General features: G+C 42.2%; 1 protein-coding gene across 1 annotated transcript in view; it reads left to right on the forward strand.

Annotated features, from left to right (window-relative positions):
• ADAMTS17 (ADAM metallopeptidase with thrombospondin type 1 motif 17) overlaps window positions 1–25,614 on the forward strand; it is a 185,713-nt gene that overhangs the window by 117,501 nt on the left and 42,598 nt on the right. The window contains exons 14-16 of the mRNA XM_074155909.1: window positions 140–267; window positions 10,657–10,777; window positions 24,635–24,792. Coding sequence (XP_074012010.1) covers window positions 140–267; window positions 10,657–10,777; window positions 24,635–24,792 — 407 coding nt within the window. The remainder of the gene's footprint in view (window positions 1–139; window positions 268–10,656; window positions 10,778–24,634; window positions 24,793–25,614) is intronic.

Here is a 25,614-nt window from a genome sequence, read left to right on the forward strand (position 1 = left end):
GGATCATGCTCCTTCAGTGATGAGAATGTCAACAGATACCTTTCCAAATCCGTCCATGCAGAGACTCTATCACCGTTGCCTCAAAACCTCCTGTTTGTGCTGTTCCTAAAAGCATTTACTTTTGTATTTCTCTTTCCAGATAAGCCATGTGAGCTCTTCTGCTCTCCGCTGGGGAAGGATTCCCCCGTGCTGGTGACAGACAGAGTCCTCGATGGTACTCCGTGTGGGCCTTATGAGACCGACCTCTGTGTACATGGCAAGTGCCAGGTGGAGTAACGTTCCCTTGTTTTATTTCTAGTGTTAAGTGTCGTCTGGGGGGTGCTGTGTAGATCCTAGAAGAACAGGGTGGCTGGGGGCTGGCTCTGAGGTGAGAGGGCAACCCTATTTTATAAGACCCATTGTGAGAGCTCCACAGCCTTGTGTCTTGGTCTGAGAATTATGATAAATGCCCGGGGTATGAGCTTATTACTGAACAGCTGGGAATGTTCAATGATCACATTTGCTTGGGTGTAGTCATCAAATGGCTTGGGTGGGAAGGGACTTCTGTGAGGGGAGCAGATGGGATTGGAAGTCTGGCTTCCTTAACTACTTCATTTTGGCTATTAGAGGAATCACTGAAAAACCACTGATCCTGCAAACTGGATTAGAAATTGTCACTACCTTGTCACATGATGCTTTTCAGGTCCACCTGATTCTTGTCTAAAAATATTAAGGAAGCTTTTTAATACCAGTTGCTCCTTGGCTCCTGCAGCTGTACGAGCCAGTAGCTTCCCCGTGTGACTTTTATTAACTTTATTACTAGATAGCGCCAGGGTGAGTTAATGTAGGGGCCCATCAAAACTGTTTGAAAGGCCTTTTTCCCTTGCAGTAAGAAAAAGATTACCTTCCTCCCACAAACTAGGTTTTAAAGCTCCACGCAATAGAAAATACAGGTTTAAAGGAACAGATGCTGCAGCCCAGGGCAGTTTTCTTTTGCCTCTCATCTGCATTGTCTTGCTTGGGTCACATTAAGAGCAAACCAGAGAGAATGTAGGATAGGCTTCTTTCTGCTGTCCTGCAAAGGGGACAATCAATGTCCCCTTGGTTGTCCCTGGCTGGACTAGCCAAACCGTGAACATGTTTGTTTCCTTCTGTCTGTGGTTAGACAAGTCAAGAATGGAAATGAAGAGGACTCTGTTCAAGAGTCTTCGGATTTCATTCCCTTTTCCTGGACTGAAGGTGTGATGGCCTATAACCGTTGCAATGATGATTATTTCTCTCTAGCCAAATTACATATAGAACCAAAATTAGGTGTGGGTGATCTTTGTAATACAACTCTTCATGGTTTGCTGGGCCATGAGACAGTTCATAAAGCAGCACATTCAATGCTTAGGGAGGCCATCTGTTAGAGCTGGTATTTCAGATTACTTGAAAGTTTAGTGGAGTTGTGTAGACCCATACTAACTGGAGATTTAAGGTTTGGACAAGGGAAAGGAGAGAAGAGAATGTTTATTTAAAGATCATAAATTACAGGAAGTCATTTGGAATGGCTGCTTCTAGCAATGTGTTGCAGTTGGAATCAAGTCATTTGTCATGGACACTATGACAGGGCAAACACGTAGTGGGTTTTCTCCTAATCATGTAGTGTGTGTTCGAAGTTTGCTGCACACACGTTAGTGATGTGAAAGACAGTTGATTTGGCTACTGCAACCTTCCCAGTGCTGGATCTTCCTGGCTGTTCTTCCTCTAAGTTTATCCTCATCTAGATTTGTATCCTATGCTAGGAGTGCCTCTTCTCAGGATTAACCAGCCTGTTGTATCCACCAGAACAGCTTTCTAGCATCACCCTTTACATCCACTAACTTCACTGGAGATATGCTGGTTTGCCCTGGGGGCACGAGGCACACGAAATTTGGCATTATTTCTGATTTGTGTGAGCAGTGATTAAGAACTACCAATTTTGATTGTTTTGAGCCTTCCAGGCAGGGAGATAGATGAACACGATATTCACCTGGGTATGAGAGAGCCTTTGGGGACATAAAGCAGATTTACTAGTAGCAATGCGACGAGATAAGTGAAGAATCTTTGCCTGGATTGAATTTTGCACTGCTGCAGGAGACAATTCCCACTGTTCCCTGCCAAATGCTGCTGAAGAGGCATGTTTAATTCAGTCCTTCTAATTTATTCAAATGAAGATTCTGAACAGCAAGTTGCTGGGGAGCCAGCAAGGGTTTGATTCTTTATATGCTCTTTAATACAAAGTACTTTGCATAGAGTCAGGTTCATGGTGCATCCCAAGTTACTTAATTTTTCCCTATTTTCAGCTGTATCTGAAAAAACTAAAAAATCCATTAATAACCTTTTATAGTTAGGCCAGCTGTGCACCTCCATCTGTGTGCCATTGACCATTACCCTGGGCCAGCCAGCTTTACTGCTCCAGACATTCAGATCAGCCACAAATGGTAAATCAGACATTATGGCAATGTACGTTTTCTTCTTCCAGTGAGGAGCAGTAGCCAGCTCCCCTCCAAATGAAAACCTTTATGAGCACAGAGCTTTGGAGGTACATCATGAAAAGCAAATTGCGCTCTAAGTCGGGGGCAACTGCCTTTAACTGTGCAGAGAGGTGATGACAGCTGCAGAACATTCAGTCCATTTGCATCTGGCTGAGAGAAAATACAAAATGATCAATTCAAGCCGAGCAGATTTGAAAGCCTTGTGAACTCATTTATAATACTCTTCTGCCTTATATGCAGTTTAGTGCTGAGAATCGCCATATGTGACTGTGTACCCCATTTGCCACAGATACTTGTCTAACTGGCTGCCTGTTAAACCAATTTAATCGGCATATTCATTTAATTACTCTTCTACTCATTTCTTTACCCAGTGTAGACAAAGCCTGGCAACAAGCGTTGCAGGGGGCCTGGAGAAAAGAATAAGTGCTGAAATCAAAGGGTGGTATTACTGTTATTTATTTTCTTGTGTAATCCTTCTAGTTGAAGGCTCTCAAAGGCAGGAATGACACACTGACAGTGTAACAGACAAATTAGCAGTAACCATTGCCTGTGAACATCTAGTCCAGGAAATGTAATAGCTCTGTTCCCTTCGGCAGTAGATGCTCCTAAATGAAACATGCATCCTTGTTGCATGATGAATGAATGTAGATGAACGTGACAAAGAAAAAAAACTGTTCTTGCAAGGAGATGGAGGGTTTTGAGAAGATAAGCAGGAACAGATTCTTTGAAGCCTCAAAATACCCTAACTGCATTTGGGCGCTGAGGGAGGAGAGTCTTCCTTCAGTTGTACTTTCTGAACTTATTATTTCATTTTAAAGCCATGAGCTGAGCTCCAATCTAACCAGCGTGAATGAAGTTTTTTGGTGTCAGCCTCACTATCCTTGAAACAAAATCATAATAAACAGCAGCATCCCTGTATTTATCACTTACACATGAAAACACCTGGCGTGAGTAAAATTGGTTAAAACTTTGGTCATGCATAGAAGTACCAGAGAGCAAAGTCAGCCCTAAATTTAGCATAGGGGGTTTATGCTAAATAAAACTTTTAATAATCTTACTTCTTGTCTTTGAGACTAATCATAAGGTCTTCATTCAATTTTGTCCTGCCCTTGTTTATTAGAGTTGTTTTTGAGGCTGAACATTTCATTCTTGATAGTGATAGAAGTTTGCCAGAATGAGGACAAAATAAAAGCTATGTAAAAGCTTCAGTAGTTGGTGTCAAATATAGAAGAGCGTGTTATAAAGTTATGCCTTTAGAAGAAACATTGTGGAGTAATAACAAATGTGCTTATCCTTACCATCTTCTGAGCAAAACTAGATTACTTGTTCAATGTGTGTGTAGGTCTTCGGTCTTTTCTTCTTGACATTCACATAGTCATCTAGCAAGGAGAACTTCTTTTCTCCTGCGATTTTTCAGAGACAGAAAATCTGTAGCAGGCTGGAGCAGTCTGATGCACCTGAGGAGGAGGAGGGTGAGTGCTCATCTGGGCTTTGCAGCCTCTCTCTCTTGCCTACTTCCACAGTTTGCTTTCTCTAGCATGGACATTGCGGTCATGGTGAAGATGTGCAACCTGCAGCTCAGATTGCTTTTATCTTCTCATATTTCTCTTCAAGTGACAAGTGGCTTTCAGAGAGAGGATTCCCTGAGGGTTTTGTTCTTCCTCAAGACTTTTTGGTGTATGTTTCATGAGTCAACACTCAGGGAAGCAGTGCACTTTCTAATCTCCTACAGTTCTTCACTGTGCTGCTGATGTTAATAGAAATCTGCTGGCAGAAGTAGAGCTAAAGAAGGTGTCAGATGTCACACAGCAGTGGTGTGGGGAGAAGACAAGCTGCTCAGCTGACTCTTGTGACGCACATGACTTTGTGCTGGCTTTTCTCAAAGGAGGATTAATCTGAGATGCAGGACAGCATGAGAACTTTCCAGTGGGGACTACAGATTGTACTTCAGCATGTAATCTAAGGTCTCTTTGAAAAGAGAGGCCTTCTGTATGGTGGAACCAAGCTAGAGATCAAGGGCAGTTTTTGCTGTGATTTAACAATTTAAGAGGTGAAGATGTTTTGGCTCTATCTATCTACAGGTTTCTCATGAATGTTTTGTCGTGTCACAGCTTTTAACTTGCTGATGAATCCACAGTACATTCAATGATGACAAGCCACACATTAGGCTGTCCTGGCAGAACAAAAATATTATAGAACGACTTCCTTCCAAAAGCGATTGTCATACAGTATGAAAGGGGAGCACAAGTTTGAAAATGGACACATTTTCAAAAATAGTTTTGGCAAATTGGATAGGCAGAGTGTCAGGAGGGGGCCACAAGTGGCAGAGGATAAATTGCAGTTGTCTACTGGACCTATTGCTGGCAAACAGTTTTCTATGTACTCAGTACCCACTTTTTGCATTTGATTGATGCATTCAGTTCTGGCTTTGCCTCCTCACTTGAGTATTTTCCATGTATTATTCATATTCCTGCATTACAAACCGTGGTACAAGATGTTCCAGACTGGGTAGCTTGTCTCCATACAACAACTTGGCTTAGCACTGTAGTTTGATAAATTATATAGTATATGTGCACAAAATCCAGAAGGATTATTTGAACTACAAAAACCTGTTGTATAACTACCTTTTGTTCCATTTCTGGGTCTGTAGCAATGTAATCTGAGGCCTAAAAAGAGTATCAGGGCTTTTGATGAGTAAGGCATAGCAACAAAACACAAGAATCTGTTGGTATCTTACTACCTTTTAGTATACTTTACAGTGGGATATGAAAAAAAAAATCATGCTGTTTCCCCCTATTTTTCTTCTATGTTAACCCATGGAGAACATAGAAAATTGATGGTGTCTGCCTTGGAGGCTTTTAGATTTTTCGTGTGGCTTGGGCGGCCAAGAGTCGACCGGAAGGGAGGCTAGAGATATATCATATACTGATAAATACATATTATTTTCACATCCAGAACTGACATGATAGGTGTCTCTTTTGATGAAGGGCGCTTGATATAAAACCCCCTGGTATCTGCAGCCTGTTGGCATTTGTACAAACCAGGGCAGAGGCATGGTGGAATCAGGTCAGGGATGTCAATTCAGATGAAGCTGGTTTGGAAGGATCAGAAAGGGGTAGCTGCAGAAAGCAACCAAAGAACAGAGGCAAAGGACTTACTGGAGTGGGAAAAGGCTTTGTACTATTTGCAAGTTTGCTCGTACAGCCTGCTCTGCTGCCAGAACACAGGGGTGGTGACACATAACCTTCAAGCTCTATGTGAGAAGAAGTGGTTATCAAAAATATTTGTATATAGCATCTCCATGAACTGCTAAGGGTTCTAAACACAAAGACAATGGGCAAGTGTTATTGCATATCTAATGCAGATAAGTAACGCTAATTTAGAATAGGCTGTGCATATCTCCTGTTTGAGCAGAGCTGCTCTGGTTCAGATAAAATCTGAAGGCTTGGGAAATGACATGATATTTGCTGAACTAAGTTCTACATGGACTTCAATCCATCACACAAAATTTGTTGTGGAAGAGAGATGAACTACTTGATTAGGGATCTAGGCTCACCCTTGTGTACAAATCCTGATGGACACCCATAATCCTCTACAAGGGCAGTTGTATTTAAAACAAAGAAATAAGAATTGTCTTACCCTCAGATCTGAATGTCAGTTGCTCACATATGTACATTCCTGTTTCATGTGGTCCATCCCTGGAGGTATCAATGGACACTGGATATTATGGACAAAAAATTGGCAGTGTAGATGAATCTGTCATAACCAGCATGCTCTGTACATGATTAATTTGTAAAATGGCACACATTGCATCAATATTTATATTTGATCCATTGAGACAGCTAGTTAGTTCAGCATATGGGAAGCATTACAGTTTTGTGAGCCTACAATGTCATTTTTTGCACAGGGTGGGTGTATATAGCAAAAATAATTGTGTTTATGTAGCAAAACATACTCACGCAGACTGTATCAATTGAGCTCTTGCACAGCCATTGAAAATACAAATAAAAATATCATTAAAAAATATCCCAGCAGTACAGAAAATAGTTCACACAGAAGAATTCAAATGATGTGTATTCAGAAGAGAAGAGGAGTTTTCCTATGCTGGAGCCAGCAGTGACTGAAGCTGGAAATACCACCCAACAAGCAGTATTTTCAGATGTTTAATTATAAAAATGAGAAGAAGGGGGAGGGAGAGAAGGAAGGGTGAACTGAGATATCAGCTCAGAGAGAATGAATTTCAGGCCTTTGGCTCAGCAAACCTGCAGTTACCTGCCAATTTAAAGGGTCATGGGTAGTTCCAAAATAATGGTGTCAGGGTAGGAGACTGCCTGCGCTGAAGATCATTAAGAAACCTGTGGATATAGTTGTGACTGTCCATGCTGAGGACTTGAAGTCCCAAAAGACTGTCTAGAAGCTTCTTGCCAGCATTCCCATGTTTTAGTATGGGCGAGGGTCTGGCTTTGGTTAAAATCCACTTCCTCTTTGTCCAATTGATGCCGTTAATAGCAGTGATGCAGCACTGCAGGCTTTCAACAGCTAGTACAGGCAGGAGGTGGAACTCCTGGGTGGTGTTAACATCAGTCCCTTTGCCAAAGTTATGGATATCACTGTCCAAGTCCATGTTGGATGGTACAGGGAAGCTCCAAGAGTCCAAAAACAGGGCTGATGGTGGCGAATACTCCCACAGACTACTTAACAGGGTAGTGGTAACTCCAGGCTGGCTTTTTACTTTTTATTCTTCCTTCTGAAGACAGACGAGCTCCAAGTGCCCTGCTTACTCCTTAATGGAACATCTTGGTAAAAATACAAAACTGCTTCCCTTCTCACCGGACCATTCAAGACTGATGAAACTGAAAGTATCCAGCTGTTGCTGGGCGGAATGGTCCATGGACTCATTCTGCTCACCTGCAGGATAACTCTTGGGTCAGAAAACACACAGGATGTTATTTGCAAGGTCTGTCTTTCCTCAGAATGTAAAGCTCCCCCTTTCTGCCTTTCTGCTTCTTAATTAAAAAAATCACCTTACCCTGGTTGGTGTGCTGGACTGTACAGGAAGCAGCACAAAAAAAGTTAGAGATGGTAAAGATCAAATAACACACTTGAACTATTTGGTTTTACGGCTTTGTTTCTGCACTATGAAAACTTGACTTTTGAGCAGTGAAACTTGGGATTTTCCCTTCGCATACAGTTAATTAAGCCCTCACTTTTTTGGAAAGCTTTCTGGAGGTTGAGGACAGCTCTACTTTAACAACCGATGGTGTAATACGTAGAGCGTAAAGCACGATGTCCATGAGAAGCTGCTGATGTACAGACTCTTCCCTCTGGTCTGGTAGGGCTCAGGCTTAAGCCTCTGACACCCAGTGCTGGAATCTCGGAGGCTTTCTCACCTTGGAGAAAGTTGGACATATTTCTCAATTAACAGTCCAAGGATGGCTGGCAGATGCTTTCCTCCTAAGAAGGGTGATGCTCACTGTCTTTTGCTTCCTCGCCCTTCCAGTCCTCTCTCTTTCCCTTTGCCACTTTTTTGAAGAGAGGCAGTATTTTCAGCGTGGGGAGTTTTCACAGGATCCGAGCGACCGAGGTGGTCACTGTAATGTGTTTCTAAATGACTTTGCAGCTTTTGGAATCAATTGTCAAATCTTAACAAAAGCTGTTTCATTATGTACTGTTATTAAATACTCTTTTACTTCAGAAATGATTGGAAGACTTGGGGAGGGGGAAATGGACCCTAATGTTTATGTAGCTGAGAGTAAAGTGCTTCCAAGGTATTTTTCCCCCAGAAAGTGGCAAGAACACACCAATTTTCATCTTAAAGCCAAGAAAGAAAACTGGTTTATTCTCTTAAAGATTTTCCTTTGTAAGAAGCCATTTCCTGGCCCACATCCGATGGGGGCTTTAGTTCTCAAGCCCTGGACTCTGAAGGGAAGGTCTGCCCTGTGGATGGGAGGGATGGTGCCATTGAAGGAAAGGCTGCAAGGGCCATTCCCAGTTCCTCCACTCATAGGGTGAAGATAAAAGGTAAAAAACATCAAAGGTTTTGGGAGGTATATTTGTGGATTCAGTGCGTGTTCTTTTCATGCCATCAGAAAGGGTCTCTCAAGTAAAAGTCTGTCAGTAACCTAGTAAATGTGGGAGGAAACAGCTTGTCTTGACCCTCAGTGTCAGAAAAGGGGGGACTGATTCTTTCAGAGGCTTTGCTGGCTTGCGGTGGTTTACATTATCTGAGAAACTATAGCGTAAATGTAAAGCATGTGATTGCTAACTCCCCATTCTTTGCCTGCCTCCATTATAGTCCTACAGACTCCTCATGTAGCACTGGGAATAAGTGCGGTTCAGCACTCATTATATTCCCTTTATTCATTTGTGCACTCACATAGTGCTAATAACAATGGAGTACAATAAAAGATAGCACTAGAATCTTAAATTAAATGCAGCCTTTCCAGTATCGCAGCAGGGTGGCAGGCAGGCATATATTTCCAGCTGCCTTTCAGCAACCCCATTAATAAATCATATTTATTTTCCTGGAAGGAGGACTGCTGCGACATCCTTCTGTTTTGGGGACAGAATCACGTTCAATATCCCATTATTATTTCTTGGACATGGGTGTGAAGTTTAGGCTTGAGAATTTTAACTGCCAGAAACTCCATGCTCTTCTTCGTACCTTCCTTTAACTCTTATTTATAAAGGTTTTTTCCTCTAGTTCTCGTCCACCAGCTTACATGCTGTTCTACTTAATGAGCAGCTTTTCCCTTCTGTGTGTTAGGATGATAACCCTTTCTTAGCATGTGTCTTTCTCTAATGATTTACCCGGACAAACACTGCATCAGAACACGTCTGAGCGCTGGCAATCTTTGATGCCTGTAATACATCTGGACTTAGGCAGTGGCCAGTGTCTTCTGAAACAAGGGGAAAGTTTGAGTTCAGGTCCAAATTACTTTGCTTACATGCAGACAGTCTCAGATAAACAGCCTGAGTTCTCTTAATATTTCCCTGCTTACCCTATTTTTCAAAATGTTTGCTGTTTTGATTGTTCCCTAAGATATCTCTCCAACTTTCCTCTGGCTTTATTATAAGAAGGCAAGGAAGGGAGAGACCCAACAGCCTCATTCAACTAAGTATTATTAGTGACAGTCCTGCTAACTCATTTGCCAAGAAACTGTTTATCTATGGAGAATAAATCTTCAACTTATTTTTAATAGTAGAATCTCTGCTAATAACTTGCATAATGACAACTCTTATTGCAGTAGAAATTTATGTTTTAAGATTGAATTGCTGATTATTTTGAGGGTCTTACATGGACAGAAAACAATTTACATAGACTAATGACAATAAGTCTCATCAACCTCAAGTTCTACCAATGTGCAATGGTCACCATCATAACCTGGAAATAAGGAACACTACCACGGCAGCCCCTATAGCTGCAGGGAGAATACTGTGACTGTTCTAGTAATACCTGTCTGCAGAAGCAAAGCTGCAGATTTTTACTGGAAAAAGTTTAGGAAGGTATAGAAAATTGTAAAAATACCATTTAAAATGAAGCTTTAGGTGAAATTGTTAGGGGTTTTGTTTTTTGTTTTTTGTTTTTTTTTTTTACAATTGAATGTCTAAGCTTAATATCTGGGAAATTTCATAATTGTGTAAACAATCATATGGTACAGATTGGCCAAATACGAACCTAACCTGCTTCTATTGAAGTAGTTTTGCATTTAAGGTTTCTTGAGCCATTTGATTAATGAGGTCTTTTTTCAGGTATTGCAAAATGTAATCAGAACTGAACGTTACGCTCCCCGTTGAGATCCCAGTCTGAAGCAGAGCTCATTCATGGAGCAGCACACAAACATGCTACTTTGCTATACAAATGTGAAACATTGTTTTAATCTGTTGTGTTTGAAGGAAGTTAGAGTGGGTTAGTATGAAATCTGTGATGATATCTGGAATAACAAGTGTTTGTGAAATTCTCTTCAGTTAAATCTTCTGAATCAAAGTTCATGCTCTTAGTGTTAGAGAAGGGGGTTCCAAGTGAGCGCTCCCCCGATTCACAGTGTTCTCTTCCCATTCAGGTTTTCAGTCAGATGTCTATCTTAGTCTTGACTTCAATGTTTAGAGATACTTTAACCTTGCAAACAAAATAATGGGGACCTCTGGTTGTTGTCATTAGAAAATTGGCTGCGATGGAATCATTGGCTCAGCTGCCAAAGAGGATCGCTGTGGAATCTGCAGTGGTGATGGCAAAACCTGTAAAGTGGTGAAAGGCGACTTCAACCACACCAAGGGGATGGGTGAGTAACCCTCAGCAGCATTTTAGTGGAGTGAAGGTTCTCTTAACTGCTTGAGGAGAGTTAAAGAGTGGTAGTAATAGCTCTTCTTGGATAGCATTGGACTCATCTGCTCTAGTAAACACATAAGAAGCACAAAACAAAACCCAACTCAATTCAAATGTGGTATTCTGTCTGCTTCTTATTCAGTTGCCCAGATACCAGCCATTGCCTCTGTCTGAAATTCAAAATGAAGTTGTTTCTCATTTTGAATGCTACCGGTGCTGTTGATTTTAAATAAGAGACAAAATCACAGTATCTTTTCCAGTGAGAGGGAAGTCTTATTTCAGCACCATCTTTGAACTCTTTGAGAGCTCAGAATGTTGCATGTTGCACGTGATTCATGTTATAATCAGGTTATTTCAGCTAAATGAAAGAGCACTCCCCTCTGAATATTTTTACTGATTCCTTGCCAGCAATAATATCCAGTATAGGATACAAGAGCTTCCGGTCAGAGTTAAGACTTTCCCCTGTCTTGTTAAACATTAATGTATATACAGCTTGGTATTTGAATTAGTCTTTGTTCCAGAGTTTCTGTATTGCACTTCTGAGAAACCTGTTATCGCACATCCTAATCAGGCAAAAGGAGAGAAAGCCAGATTCAGCACTTGCAAGCTGCTCCAAGAGGAATTAATTGTCCAGAAAAAATTATTTCACATTCAGTGAATATAGAATTGCCATTTCTGTATGGAAAAATATATTCAACATGTGCTTCTCCAGGACAGAGTTCAGCAAAGCACATAAAGATTCCCTTTAAGCACACACTTCAATTCTGTTTAGTTACTAAAGCAGCACCAGCGCTTAGCAACTTTCTTGAATCAAGGTCTCAGCGCTGAAGTCTGAGGCTCTGATTTTGTTCGTTGACCAATTCCCCTGCCCCCTCCTCCTCCTTATCTGTGGAGCCAAATGTGATCTGTCACCTCCTCTCGGATGCAGGTGGGATTTCCCACCTGCAACCACATCTTTCTGGAGCATGTTTGTGCCGTTGCATCGCTAGGCCAACCTCTTGAATGATTTCCTGCATTCTTGCCTTTGACTCTTTTGTCCCAGTTATTTTCCACCCACTTATGTCGAGGCATTTGCTTTTGATGGAAATGATGGGAAAAGTTTCTCATTTCCATTGAAAAAAACTATTCTCCATTTCTGTGGTGGATTTTATAGCTGTTCATGAACTTCTTAATTGCTCCTGAAGAGTTACTATCTTTTATCTTTTCCATTGAGACTACAGAACATCTTGTGCAGATAAATAAGAGATTTCTGGGTCGCTGCCAGGAGGTTGTACCCGGTTCCAACTAGACAGGCTGCTTGAGGGTGGTAACTTTACAAGGCTGTAGGAACAGAACAGTTTCAGCCTTAACTGGTTGTTTGGCTGCCAGGATACTACAGGGGGTTTTCACCCCCAGCGCCCTGTAACCTCATAAGAAGAGACGGCTGAATTGTAGTGTTCAAGCATTTATTGATCCTTTTACTTTGCTGATCATCTCAGAAGCACAAATCTGTCAAAAAGGTCCTTTGTTAATGCAATGTTTCCATCTTTACTGATCTCACTTAATCTATAAGATAATTATTTATACAATTATAATCTTATAAACGTTTATTAGATGTTTTGATTTATTAACTTTAAAGGGAATTAAATTTTATGTAGGAATAGCTTCAAAAAGTGACATCCGCAGTTGAAAATCATCCTCGCTTTTTGGTTTTGTAAATTATGCTCTTTTAATGAGCATCCTAGCTGACTAAAATGGGAATGGTCTTCATGTTCTCTCCTGCTTTTATGTTAGACACTGAAACAAACTTGTTGATTCCCAGCCCCAATTCTGCAAATATTTTCTGCATTGTGAGTTACTCCCATCAATTTCTATTCATATATTCCTGTTTTGCAGAATCAGGTCCTCAGGTTAACTTACTGAATCTTATGCAGCAGGCAAGGCCCCAGGGTTGGGTTTGAGGTATCACAAGTGAACATGAGGTTACACAAGAAAATAATTGGCTTTTTTTCTTTAAATTGACACTTAAGCAAATATGTACCAAGATCTGAGAAAAGTTGGGGCAATACACAATATGACTTCTGTACCAGATTCGGGGTTTGGATATCTAAGTGATTCCACAGATCGGTGGCAAATCCCCATGAACTTGCTGCAATCAAAGTCAAGGCCAACACACTGAGTCAAGTGTGTTGATTTATTATTTCAGAAGAGAATACACTTCAAATATCAAGACATTGATTGTTTTGGATTGGTATCTATTTTGGGAATTGCAGCTGCGACTTTTGGGCCAGATCCTCAACTGCTCTGCACGTGGGACTCCATTGACTGTGGGATTGGTCCCCAAATGTCCTGTGTTTGCAAACTATGTTGTCAAGCCCTATTAACTGAACTAAATCCATGCCAACTCCTTTCTGTTTCTTAGTAACCAATAGTCATTGTAAGAAGGTTTCCACATGTGTGATGGCAAAGGCAAAGGCTGTTCCCAAGTGTTTCTCGTGTAAGATACTTGAATGCTGTTTGCAGTGTCAGTGGGTGTTGGTGACATCCTTTGGTGTTGGTTCTTTGTCTTCTTTTGGTTGGATTAGATGGGGAGATTGGTATCAAAAGCCATGGATAAATTTCAAGTCCTTTTACTGTTTAGCTTGGTTTGTCAAAGGTATCAAGTACAGATTCTTTCCTTTTAGAAAATCTATCTGCATGAAAGAAAGCCAAATTTCATTAATCAAGTAAAAAGAACCAGGCCTATTTCTTTTTTGTTCCAACCTTAATGTCACAGATGAGATTCTGCCACCATGGTGGGGCATGATGGTGGAACATTCAGAGTGCCTCATAGGAGGTCCAGCAGTTCAGGTCTTGCCACGTGTGATCCAGCTATAAATGGATTCCATTTCTTTTTGGGGGAGGAGGTCAAAAGTCTTTATTTGTGATGCTAAACGTCACATACACTTGTGTGCAGCTGGCTGTCTTCAGCAGGCCAACTGAATGTACTGAGGTTTACTTTTGACTGGCAGCATGCCCTGTACCTATTTCTACAAAATAATTTTTCAAAAACAAACACAGACTTGTTCTGAAGTCCCTCTCTGTCTCCCTGCCACTGTACAGGGAGCCTAGAAATAAAGGACAGCTCTTTGGCTCGTACCTGTTGGGTAGCTGTTCTATCACTCGCTCCTGTCCAGACTCCAAAGCTGTGCCTGTAACGCTCAGAGACCTGGATTGAGAATGAGACCTACACTTGTCTCTCTTGATTTTTTTCTGTCATATCAAGCTTTCCATATCAAGGACCACAGATACTTGGATTTTTTTTAATGGCAGAACATAATAAGGTGAAATATACCAGTTGTTGTAACCATCATTTTGTCAAATGAAGAGTGTATCTTTACTAGGAATTTTTCTTTTTAAGATGGTGAAAAAACAGCCTTTTTATTGTGTATGTTACTTGTCCAGCACATATTTAAAAGAAAGAAAGGGTATTTGTCCTGTAGTGCTGTCTAGGAGCATCTTTAGCCAACACAAGAAACGCTTTTTTTTGTCAATAGGGTGTACATCTAAATGATGAGAAAATTGAACCCTAGGGCTAACTCAGGGATGTTTACAAGTTAGAAGTCCCAGAAACCAACTTCACAGCAATAGTAGGAGGCTTTGAAATCTATCCATGGCTCCCCAGTGAAATGATTTTCTTCCAAATGAGCTATCCCATGGCTGGAAGTGGACAGGTGCCGATGGAGGAATTACTCTCAAGCTAATAGCAAGTGAGAATCATCACAACCATTCAGAAGATGGACACGTAGTTACCACTGGACGTATTTCCACTCCACTGGAACAACTAGCACTCAGCAAAAGGTGCAAGGTGGGAAGGGTCATGGAAACAGATGCCCGGCTGGTACTTATCCCTAAAATACTAAGGAAGCTGTGCTGGCCCTAACCAGCAGGTAGGCAGGGCAGTCTGATTTCCATGGCTTCTACCCCGAGCTCTTTGTTCAAAGCACTTTTGGGAAGTTTGATAATGGGATGAGCACTGTTGACTTTGTCACACCTAAGTTTCAGGTGTATACAGGGATAAGATATGAAGGTACAGTGCCCACAGATCAGTGCTTTCAGCCATGGGATAATTTTTCCTTTACCTTGCAGTCCGTCTGTCATTGCAATGTGAACCAGGAAAACAGTTTTGTAGTAGACCAGTGGAGTTCTGAAGTTCACACTAAACTTTCTGTTCTTTCTGGGAATAATAACAATGGCTAACAATGGATTTGCTTGTGTGAGCTGCTTTCCTCTTGCAAATCTCTCCAGCATTTAAACGAAGATACAGTAGCCACTGTTCACATATTAATCTCCTTGATGACAAAGCCACCTCTTTGTTCTGGTGTCTCTCCTAATACAAGTTACACCATATAATTTGTATCTAGGATTTGCTTCAATCACAGTCTTACATTCCTGAGACACTGATGTAATGCAGATTATCCAGAAAGATTGGTGCGTGCCAAAGTAACTGTTCCCAAGGTGGAGTATACTACATACAGCACTATAAATTATCAAATAATGAAGTTCTCCTGTTGTACTTTCAAAGCTTCATCTTAACAGGCTGATTTATGGGTGAAATTACTAGAAATACTGCCTGATAGTTGCCAAATCTCATCAGTCTTTAACCAGTTCCTCATTTTAAGCAGAACTTTAAGCCCAACCTTGCAAACCCCTGCACTGCAGACAATTATCCTAAGACCTAACAGATCTTTGAGAGTCCTTGACTCGGGGCCAACTCTGAGACTTTTTTTGGTCTTACTAGCTGACACTTGATAATCTTTCTGGCAATCTGCAGTTACAGCTTGCTTAATAAAATGTGCCTGGAAAACAATGGAGGTGTTTTCTGGTGCACTTATCTCAAAGATCAGGAATATTCTGTGACCAGAAGCCTCGTGTTAGCTTTAAGGATCAGACTGGAGTGGTAGTAGTTTTTACCTGTGGGAAATTTGCATGGGTGTTCCATAGTATGTTTGCAATAGGATTTGACCACTAACTCACGCAATATTGCCGGAAATAATGAATGAGAGTGTCAAGACACTCCAGGTGGGACATACCCAAGAATTCTGCACCATCTCTGAAAGGACAGGTCAGATACAACTGCAAAGTGATTCGCAGCTCACTGGCCGAAGAGCGAAGGTCAGGAGTCAGGTTTGTGCCACATGATCTCAGTGAGGTAGCACAGTATGTTTCTTCTTATTCAGGAGCTGTGAATGCAACCCCCCAAAGTCATCAATCAGGATTAGAAATTACATGAGGAGAAAAATCTGGTATAAGACCAAACTAAACGGTCTCCAGATCTAATACGGTATTAATAGCTTACTCTCCGCTATTTACTATTGTAAAAAGTAACATAAAAGTCAACTTTTCCACGTGGTGTTTCTCTCATGGCACAGTGATGAAATGAGAGTGTATTTATGGCACTAGCTGAACCTCAAGCACGGCTCCACAGCTCGCTCACCTCTGAAGCAGTGTGACACACTCCTGGCTGCTGCTGGGTCAGGGGACGGATCCAGAGTTCCCTGAAGTTAGTGACTGGCTTTTCCCTAAATTCAGTGTAACTTTGTATCCAACCCCAGTATGATTTAACTCTGGGCATTTGTATCTGGCATGTGATTTAAAAAAATAAATAAGGAAATAGTCCTCCGGTAGGTACATTAAATTACCTGAAACTTGGGCATGTTCCAAACTGGCTTCCTAACAGGGGTGTTCAGGTGTGTCATAGGGCCTGTTTCCCCATGACGGACTGTCATTAATCACACCTTTGCTGTGTGCTCACGTCTGGTGGTAATTGTCGGTTGGGTTTATATGCAGATGCATGGGGTGCAGTGAGGATGTTTGATTTCTGAAACACTCTGTTTTGACTGTAATTTGGTATCTCAGCTGAGGAAAAACCAACTCCTGGCAGTGTCTAGAATAAAATCCAACATCTGTTTGCTTTGATTTCATAACAGATTTCAGTGTTGCCTTAAAAAAATTGACCCTGGAAGTAATGATTTTTCCCAGAGAAACCCACTCTGTAATAGCAGGTGGGAGAGCCACTGCTCTGGCTGCTGTACACAGGCACGGTTTGCAGCTCTGCTGTCCCTCTTTCTCTTTTTCCTGCAAGGGATGACTGACCATTTCTGAGATATCCTGAGTAAAGGAGAATTAAATAAGGTGGAACAAGTGCAAAAAGAACTGAGCTGAACCCACCCGATGCACCTCATAAAACCGAAGAGCTCAAGCCGTATTTGTAGCACAGCAAAGGCGTTGGGCACTCCGCTGGTTCAGACAGGTAGAAACGAATCCCCAATCTGAGACCCCAAATCTCTGTCTCACTCCATGTCACAGTGGTAACAGGATCACTTAGTCCCGAGATGCACGAGGCTGTCAGCATCCTCCTTTGAGCTCCCTGTATCAGTGTAGCAGAAGCGTGGCCATTCAGCTGCATTTGTCCCTAAAATAGCTCCCCAAACATTGCTGAATGCTAGAGGAGTCACTGCTCTTTATGCCAGGACTTCTCCAACCCAGTGCTCTACACGGCCCACAATTTCCCTAAAGGCAGGGCTGAAACAGAACAGCTTCACACAGCCCTTTAAAACAAAAAAGAGGATGAGAGAACACACAGGATAAGCTACTTAACATCTAAAAGAAAGGGGAGAGCAATCACCCAAAAAGAGGTGCCAAGTTATACACTGCAGAGTAAACTGGGTGGCCAATTAGAAGGAATCAAGTCATGGTTGTGATGAGATTAGTGTCATTTACAGGGGCCTGATTCAGATTCCAATGAAGTCAGTGGAAAAACTCTGCCTAGCTCCCAGACCTCTGAAATGGGCCCTAATGTTCCTCAGCTTTATAGTTTAAAGGCACCACTTCCACCCCGTAACTCCACATGGCTCCGTGGTGTGGGAAAATAGGCTATGTTTCCTCGTAGCTCCTAATTATTCTATTACTCTGTTAGTCAGAAGTGGTATAATTGTGTCGTATTTCTGGTTGTTGAAGGAAGCATAAAAAGAAGGAGAGAGTTTCAGAAAGATTAAAAAACAAGAGAATTCTATAAAAATATGATGGGGCACTGTAAAAACTTCCCTGCCATGTCAGATGCTCAGATGGTCTAATTTGGCCTGTGTGGCTGCGGGCAGTGTTTAGAGGTGACTGGGGATCAGTATTTGAGAAACTTTTAAGCTCTGTTGTTGCATTAAATCTGAGCTGTGGAATTCTGTTTAGCAGCCCGATACAAGGAGGCTGTTACCGTTATATCCTCCAGATTTTTTGTATAAAGCTGAAGTGTAAGTCAAAACAAATTTTTTTCCCCCAGGTTGTCCCACTAATTCCCTTTGTTTAGTTTTAGAATCACCAAAATGTTTTGTGGAAGTGAGTCCTTTCTGATACGTACCACAGCCTCGAGCAGGGTTATTTTTGGAGGGGAAAGTGGGAGCATCTATTGGAAACTTCATTTCAAATCGCAGAGGTCTGTTTTGCGATGTGCAGTGTTGCTTCCGACAGTGACCCTTTGCGTCAGCTCAGGAACACTCCTCATGCATCCCTGTCAGTACCGTGGGAGAACCAGGGTGATTCCAAGGAAGAAAATCTAATTAGGCCCAAGCGCAAGCCTTAAGTCACAATTAAGCAGCGCACGTGCATTTCTCTCCCTCTTCTCAGGCTGAAATGTTAGTCATCGCCATGCATGTCACAGCAGTGAAACTTGGCTGCCAACTCAGGGATCTCATTTGAAGTGTTTCCCACCCGTTCCCCAACCTGGCAGGAGTTGATTTTTCACGGTGAGACACTGAATGATGGATACCTCTGGCTGGCTGGGGCGTGCTCTCATCCATCTGCTCTTTTGTTGCCATAGGTTACATCGAAGCAGCTGTGATCCCTGCAGGTGCCCGACGGATCCGAGTGGTTGAGGATAAACCTGCTCACAGTTTTCTGGGTAAAAAGACAAAAGAAAAAAAAAAAGTTTTAATTCAAAACTGAGCTCTGTTTTCTGTTAAAATGACCTTTCTCGAAATGACCTGTAAGATGAAAGGTTTGTTGTTGCCAGGAAGCAGCTGTTGATTTCATTCTTGTTGCAATCTCTCTCTGCTTTCATGTCTTCGTTTCATGACGTTTGCTTCGTGTGACAGTATGTGACACTTACAGGCCCGGTGCAACCTGAGAGGACCAGAAAATACTTTTATATAGACAGAAGAGCTCCTGAACAAAACTTGGCACTGGGTTGAACATAGATGCCAGGAGCACAGAACGCTTTGGGAGAGAGTGGGAAAGAGAAGAGTGCATTTAGAGAAAGGAATGACGCAGATACAGATAGGAAGGCGCTCAGCTCAGACTGAAGCAGAGGCAGGACAGGGTAACTGATATCCCTCAACAACCTGACCGTGAGGTTGCCCATGCCAGTTCCTGCAGCAACAGGTTTTCACTTGACGCTGTGCTCAAGACCTGATCCTGCAGTCTGAGATGGGCTACCCGCAACCTCTAGTCCACCTGCCTCTATTTTCTCAGGCCAAACTATTTGTTTAATCTACTTGTCATTTCTACTTTTGCATTGATTTTGAGGGGAACAGGCTTCCTCTCCTCTTTTCCATGTTGGAAACAAAGTTTGAGACATGGGTGTTGGGTCAGATTTGTATGTGAGGTTGTTGTAGGGCAGAGTCTGTCGATACATTTGTTGTCCAGTTACTAATTGCTTAGATTAAAGATTGGAAGGGCATTTGTAAAGCTGTCAGCTATGATGTACATGTCAGTCTGGTCTTTTATCTCTTCTCCCCAGTGTTAGTGGTGTTTCTTTTTGTTTCGTTACTGTGCAATGGATGAAGGGCTTTATCTCCCATCTCCTCCTGGGGAGACCGAGTCACAGGAGTGCTAATGCCCCATTGCCCTGAATTCACACAGCAAGTCTGGGGCAGAGCAGGGAGTTTGTCTGAAGGAAAATTGTCCAAGGCCTGAAAGAATACCCAGCACACTGAAACATCCTTTGCACACTCAGAGCTGCATGGCCATGTATAAATGGGGGAATTCTTCTGTCTCTCTTAAGTTCTTTAGGCTGTGTGGGAAAACAAAAGAAAAAGAGAAAATCCCAAACTTCCTCCTTCGTTCAGTGAACTTTTGCAGTTTATGGGTCCCTGCATTTTCGAACCTAAGCTCTTCTTGCTGTTGATGAGCTTATTAACACATGATTTTTGTCCTTCCATATCAGTGTTTCAGCCCTTCCACGTGCTGATATTCTCATTGCAGTGGTTGGAAGAGGTGCGTGTTCCAGCTGTGCCTTAGCCTGGGAAGTATTGGGTACTGTTCTCACTTGGTTCTCTCAAAGTGAGCTTCTCAGAGCGGAGACACTACGAGGTTTTAGGATAGAAAAGCCTACTCTGAAAGATGGACTTGCTTCCAGAGGTCTATAAAGCCTGTGGTAGGAACTCTGAGAGAATTACGAAGCCTGTCGCTCTCTGTTTTGTGAAAGGGGAGACTGAGGTGTTGCAACTTGCTTGTGGCTATGCAGGGAGTCAGTAGCAAATCTCGGACCAGGACCCTTGTTTTCTGATTTCCATGTCTTTTTCTTATAATCTTCCATCTCCGCAGCTGAAAGGAGACATTAACATCCAGTACTGGGGTATAGGATGCCGCTGAAAACATTTATATGGTGATTGTGTCTTAGGATTTCAGGTCTATTGCCACTGGTTTTCTGTCTTGAGATGCTACCAAAGTCAGCAATATCACTGGAAAAGATGCTTTTGTTCTCTGTCTTTCATTGCAGATTCAGGGGGAAAAAAGAGGGTAAATCATGTCATTCAGCTGCCTTTAGGTCAAAAACACTGGCATTTGTGCCACTTCTTGATAGGAAGCACGTATCACTATTGCTAGTATTTCCTCTAATGCTGCATCCAGCTTGTTGGGAGAGGATTACGCCTACACGTAAGATATTTGACATAGCAAAGCACTGGTGGAACAATGAGAGCCAGTGTTTCCTTGGGTCTTGCAAATACTCTGCCTTCTGGAAGCCAGCCTCTTTGTTTGTCTTGGTGGGATTTGCACAGGGTATTTGTCCGGGGCTTGGGCTTTGGCAGATATCTGCAGCACCGAGAGTCTTATGTGGAGCTAGTGACTGCCCTTCATTGTGACCACATAACCTTAACTAAAGCAGATACTTTCCCACTGGGTGGTGAAGATTAGGACTGTGTGTATTTGACAGCAGGACTTGGTCCTGTGTGCATCACATAAAGATAGATAGAAATCTGGCTATTTTAAAGCTTCTGAGTGCTATTAGCTCTTTGTTTCATGGTCAGGAGCCAGCAGAACCTCTCTAAGCTTTCCAGGGTTTTCTCTATCAAGGACAACTGGACACAAAGAAAAGATAACTCAATGTCTCACTAACCTGAGCAGAAGAATGGGAGCAGGAGTGTTCCAATAGGACAAACAAGATGACCAAGAAAACCCCATCACTCTGATAGGCCTCATAATGCATTGTAAATCCAGGTCTGAGTACGGAAGGATTTTCTATTTCAATTACACTGACAAAGGTGACTCCAATCAGGTCCTATTTCCACTCAGAACCGGGTACAGCACTTTGGAAATGAGCCCAGCATAATTTGGAATCATTATTCCATGTGCTGGGAGCAGTGCCTGAAGAATTTCCCTCCACCTACAGGCAACCCACGCTGGCTGCTTTGGCTGGCTGTAACACTTAAAAACCACCTTTAACAGGAAATGCCTTGGCAGTTTGTGTCCACAGGCTGGGAAGCAAGCTGGAGGGACCCAAGGTGGAAATAAAGATCTGAGTAGATGCCAGGTTTAGAAATAGATTGGTCAGTTCCTGTCTTCCAGCCAACAAGAAAAAAAGAAGGTGTATGGGTTGTTGCTGGGGTTCCTTTTTATTTTGCTCTTCTACTTTGAGCCAGAAAAAGCTTAGAGATGTAACAGTGGATTCTTGCTACTGCCTAAATGCACCCAGAGTGGGGAGAAGAGAAAAAGCTATGCTTTGCTACCCTATTTGAGGCATAGGGTCCCAGGAGAACTGCAACCAGCTGTCCAAGGCAGAATAAATCCTGTGAGTGCTAGCTTAAATCAGTGAGGACCGTTTGGCAGAAAGGGCTCACAACTGCTTTACTGTATGGGCTTTTCCACCACAGTTAGACAAGTTTTCTCAGAGATATATCCTGCATATATCGTGGTCTCCTCAGCTCCTACCACTGAGCTTTCAGGGAGGTTGGGAAAGTGTTCTTTGTTGCGTGCTTTGCTTATTCTCTAAAAGGGCAGTAAAGATACTTGCAGTCTTGCAAAGTGGTTCTGCAATGCTTGGATGGAGAGCACGGCATTCAATAAGAGCAAAAGGCTCTATTCACCCCACTGAATTCAGTAGTATCTCCTCTGGCTCTTGGCAGGGCCAGACCTGCAAGAGCTGTGTGTGACAAAAGCCATTGGAGAAGGAGCTGTACCCTGTGTCTAAGAGACACGGGGGTTTTATAGCTGCAGCAATGACCCCTACCAATGGGACACTGGCGTGCGATGAAGACAAACAGTGGCAAAAGGTCTTTGACCCACATACTCTGCTGAGTCTGCAGTGTAATTCCTGCAATCCTCAAGGAGCACCTTTGGGAACAGAGCTGTTCCAAACTCTCTGTCTCCTCGGTCACTAAGGGAGCGGTGCCTGCAGCAATCAAAATCAAACCTTTCCCAGAGAAGAGGTCCACAAAGATTAAACATTTTGCTTTTCATCAGCAAGCTATCTTCCTTTGATGATGAGCTGGAACCAGAGCACAGGTTTAGTCATTCAAGCTCTTATACGCTGTTTTTGAGCATGTGCCTTGATATCTTTACTAGGCAGCCATACTGCATGGAGTTAGTTTTATCTCATTGACAGCCTTGATTAGTCATGTTCACGGCTCCTCAAAGCCAGTGTGATGGCTGCTTTGATCTGCCTGGAAGCCACTAGGCTTTGGCAAAGGAAAGCAATCCCGCTTCAGAATTTTGTCTGAAGTTTGCAGAAGGTACTTTGTAGATTGAGGAACAAAGCAGGAAGAGAAGTAAGCTGCAGACAGAGTTATATTCCTGTAGCATGCAAATGCCAGGATGCTATCATACGCCTAGTCTGTGTGCCAAAGAGAAATTCCCTCAGAAAAAAACACTCACACACACACATCCCACTCCTCCTGGGGAAACCATGCCTACAGTTTCCCTGCGCCCTGATTTTGGAGCCACTAATGGGACCATAAGAGCTGTCGGGAAGGTTGTGTGCAGCACGACAGAAGGATGTTCCACCTTTCTCCAGTAACTGCCCAGGATACAGATCCTCAGAAAGGCACACACAGATGCAGAGGACATTGTGACCTCCACCTGCTCCAGACTTCCCCAGAGGTTAAACACTACAAATGATGCTCAGTTGGTAAAATGAATGTGCCCTGAAATATTCCTGGGCACCAAGGTCACGGAGCATCTTGTGTATGGGCTCTCGGGCCCCAGTGGAGGGGGGCTGCCTGGCTACTTCTTATTGAGAAGGGACCCTGGATAGTCCTGGATCCTGACCATGCTAGAAGTTGTTTGGGAGAATTCAAGCTCACCTGGGCCATAAGGTGTGCTAGGGACCATTTTAACAACACACAGGTTCCCTTAGTGTTGTGCCTGTAGGTATTGATTGCTGGTTGGAATATTCTGCCCTCCAGGCTTGAGCACAAGGGGGCATTAAGCTGATCTGCCAAGGTCACATTCTGTCCACTGACCAGTCTCTGCTTTGTAACTTGTCTTCTCTTTATAACTATGAAAGCTAAATGTTAACTTGTTTGATGTTTGCATTATGGAGCGCACAAAAACTCAGGAACAGTTTTGTTTTGCACACGCAATTCTTCGTGTGTGTGTCAAGATTTGATCAATCTTTTTCTCAAGAAAAGTTTAGGAAAATACAGTTTCAAAAGCCTGGTTCTGGTTGGAAATTAAAAAAAAAAAAAAAAAGGAGGGTTGTTTTGCTACGTTTGGAAGGAGAGTTTAGAGGTAAATGATCTATGAATTTTATGTTAATGCTTGACAATCACCATAGGTTTCTTTATATACTATCTGAATGAGAATCTTTGAACCCAACTGCTGCCAGACTTCAGTCAGCCTTGGGATGAGCAGTCTACATAAAAATATACAGATCCTGCCTTGCAAACCAGACTTCAGTTTACAGCCACTGCTGCTATCATACTGTTTCACTCCAAGTACCAGTTTTAATAGCTGTAAGAGTGTAACACTGCAAGTATTTAAGTGTTTTACCAGAAGTATTTTCAGGTCATACTCAAGCAGCTACTTTGTGGTAATAGATTCTTACACCATGTCTGCCAATTTGGTATATGTGTCCAAGCTCATGGTACCCTCCGTTTTTCTAAGATGAAAATCTAAATAGTTAGATTTGAGAATAATCCTTGAAGCGATCTAAGTTTTAATTTCCAGTATACCAGATATTCCAGGCATGTTCATTTTACATACATGTCTACATGTTTCCCATGTAACCTTTGACAAATACTATTTAGATTATTCCAGGAAGAATTCTGGCTCTAACTGATTGTTCTCTAATTATGCTCTCTGTTTACAATCCGCGCTCCGCTCAGCTTGGATAAGGAAAACGGGCTAGTAAGTTTTGCACTTTCCTAGTCAGTCTCTTCTACTCTATGGTTCTTGCTTGTTATCTTGTAGTATTTTAGTATTACTTCTAAAAGTATTACTTTTAAGTCCAATTTTTTTCTTTTAAACTCATGTCCGTTACAAGGCTACTGCATCTTGTACTTCAGGTGGGCTGAGACAGAAGCTCTGTATATTGTATTTACAAATTTGCTTAACATTTCATTCCATGGTGTTTGATTCATTCCAGCTTTAAAAGATTCCAGTAAGAGATCCATTAACAGCGACTGGAAAATTGAGCTTCCTGGTGAGTTTCAGATCGCAGGCACTACTGTCCGGTACGTGCGAAGGGGTCTGTGGGAGAAAATCTCTGCCAAAGGACCAACTAAAATACCACTGCACTTGATGGTAACTTTATATCCTTTGTTTGTGTTTCTTAAGTGATGCAACATAAAGGGTTTATATCCTAGCTGAAAGTTAAATTTTGATTGTTTGGTTATTGACCAGAGTTTTTTAAACTGCTGTAGTGCCTCTCTTTGCATTCTTTTGCAGCATCGCAAAGGCTGGAGAAACCCAGCTCCCTGTGTAAAAATAAATGATGCTGTATTGTGGGAGAACATGCAGTGTACCAGTAGGCTCGTGTCCAGTACAGGATACTCCTGTAGTGTGTTACAGACAATGTGACAGGTCCATTCTAGTGGACATAGGTTTTCAGGGGTCTTCTTTATTTCATGGACATACCTGCTCTCACACAGGAAAGCATATTTGCTGAAAAATTTTCTCAGCTGGTGCCAGAGCATATTCTGTATTTAAATACACTGTTGCTGTAGCAGAAGAGATGTAGATTTGGGATGTACAGATGCTACATTTGAATTTGACACTCTGTAGTGACTTAGTTGCACATGGAAATGTTCTGTGTTTTCTTTATATTGTTTTTTTAATTTTATGTATCTTAAGGTGTTCTTGAAAGTTTTTCCTAATGTTCCACATAGTCCTGTTAGCCAGGTATGTCATTTTATAAGAGGTCATATGGCTGCTATATGAGAACATGAGGGAGAAGTTCACAAGGGTGAGAAGAACAGGACTGGAGTCCCAGTCCTGTCGCTAATGGGTGATGGGGTGACTCACAGGCCAGTCCCTTAACGTTGCTGGTAACCTTAGAGTTTCTATCTGTAAGATAGCTGTAATAATGCCTGTCTCATATATGTGTTACTAGTTGAAAGTCTGCAG

This window comes from Numenius arquata, chromosome 11 (assembly GCF_964106895.1).
Source record: "Numenius arquata chromosome 11, bNumArq3.hap1.1, whole genome shotgun sequence".
Classification (NCBI taxonomy): Eukaryota; Metazoa; Chordata; class Aves; order Charadriiformes; family Scolopacidae; genus Numenius; species Numenius arquata.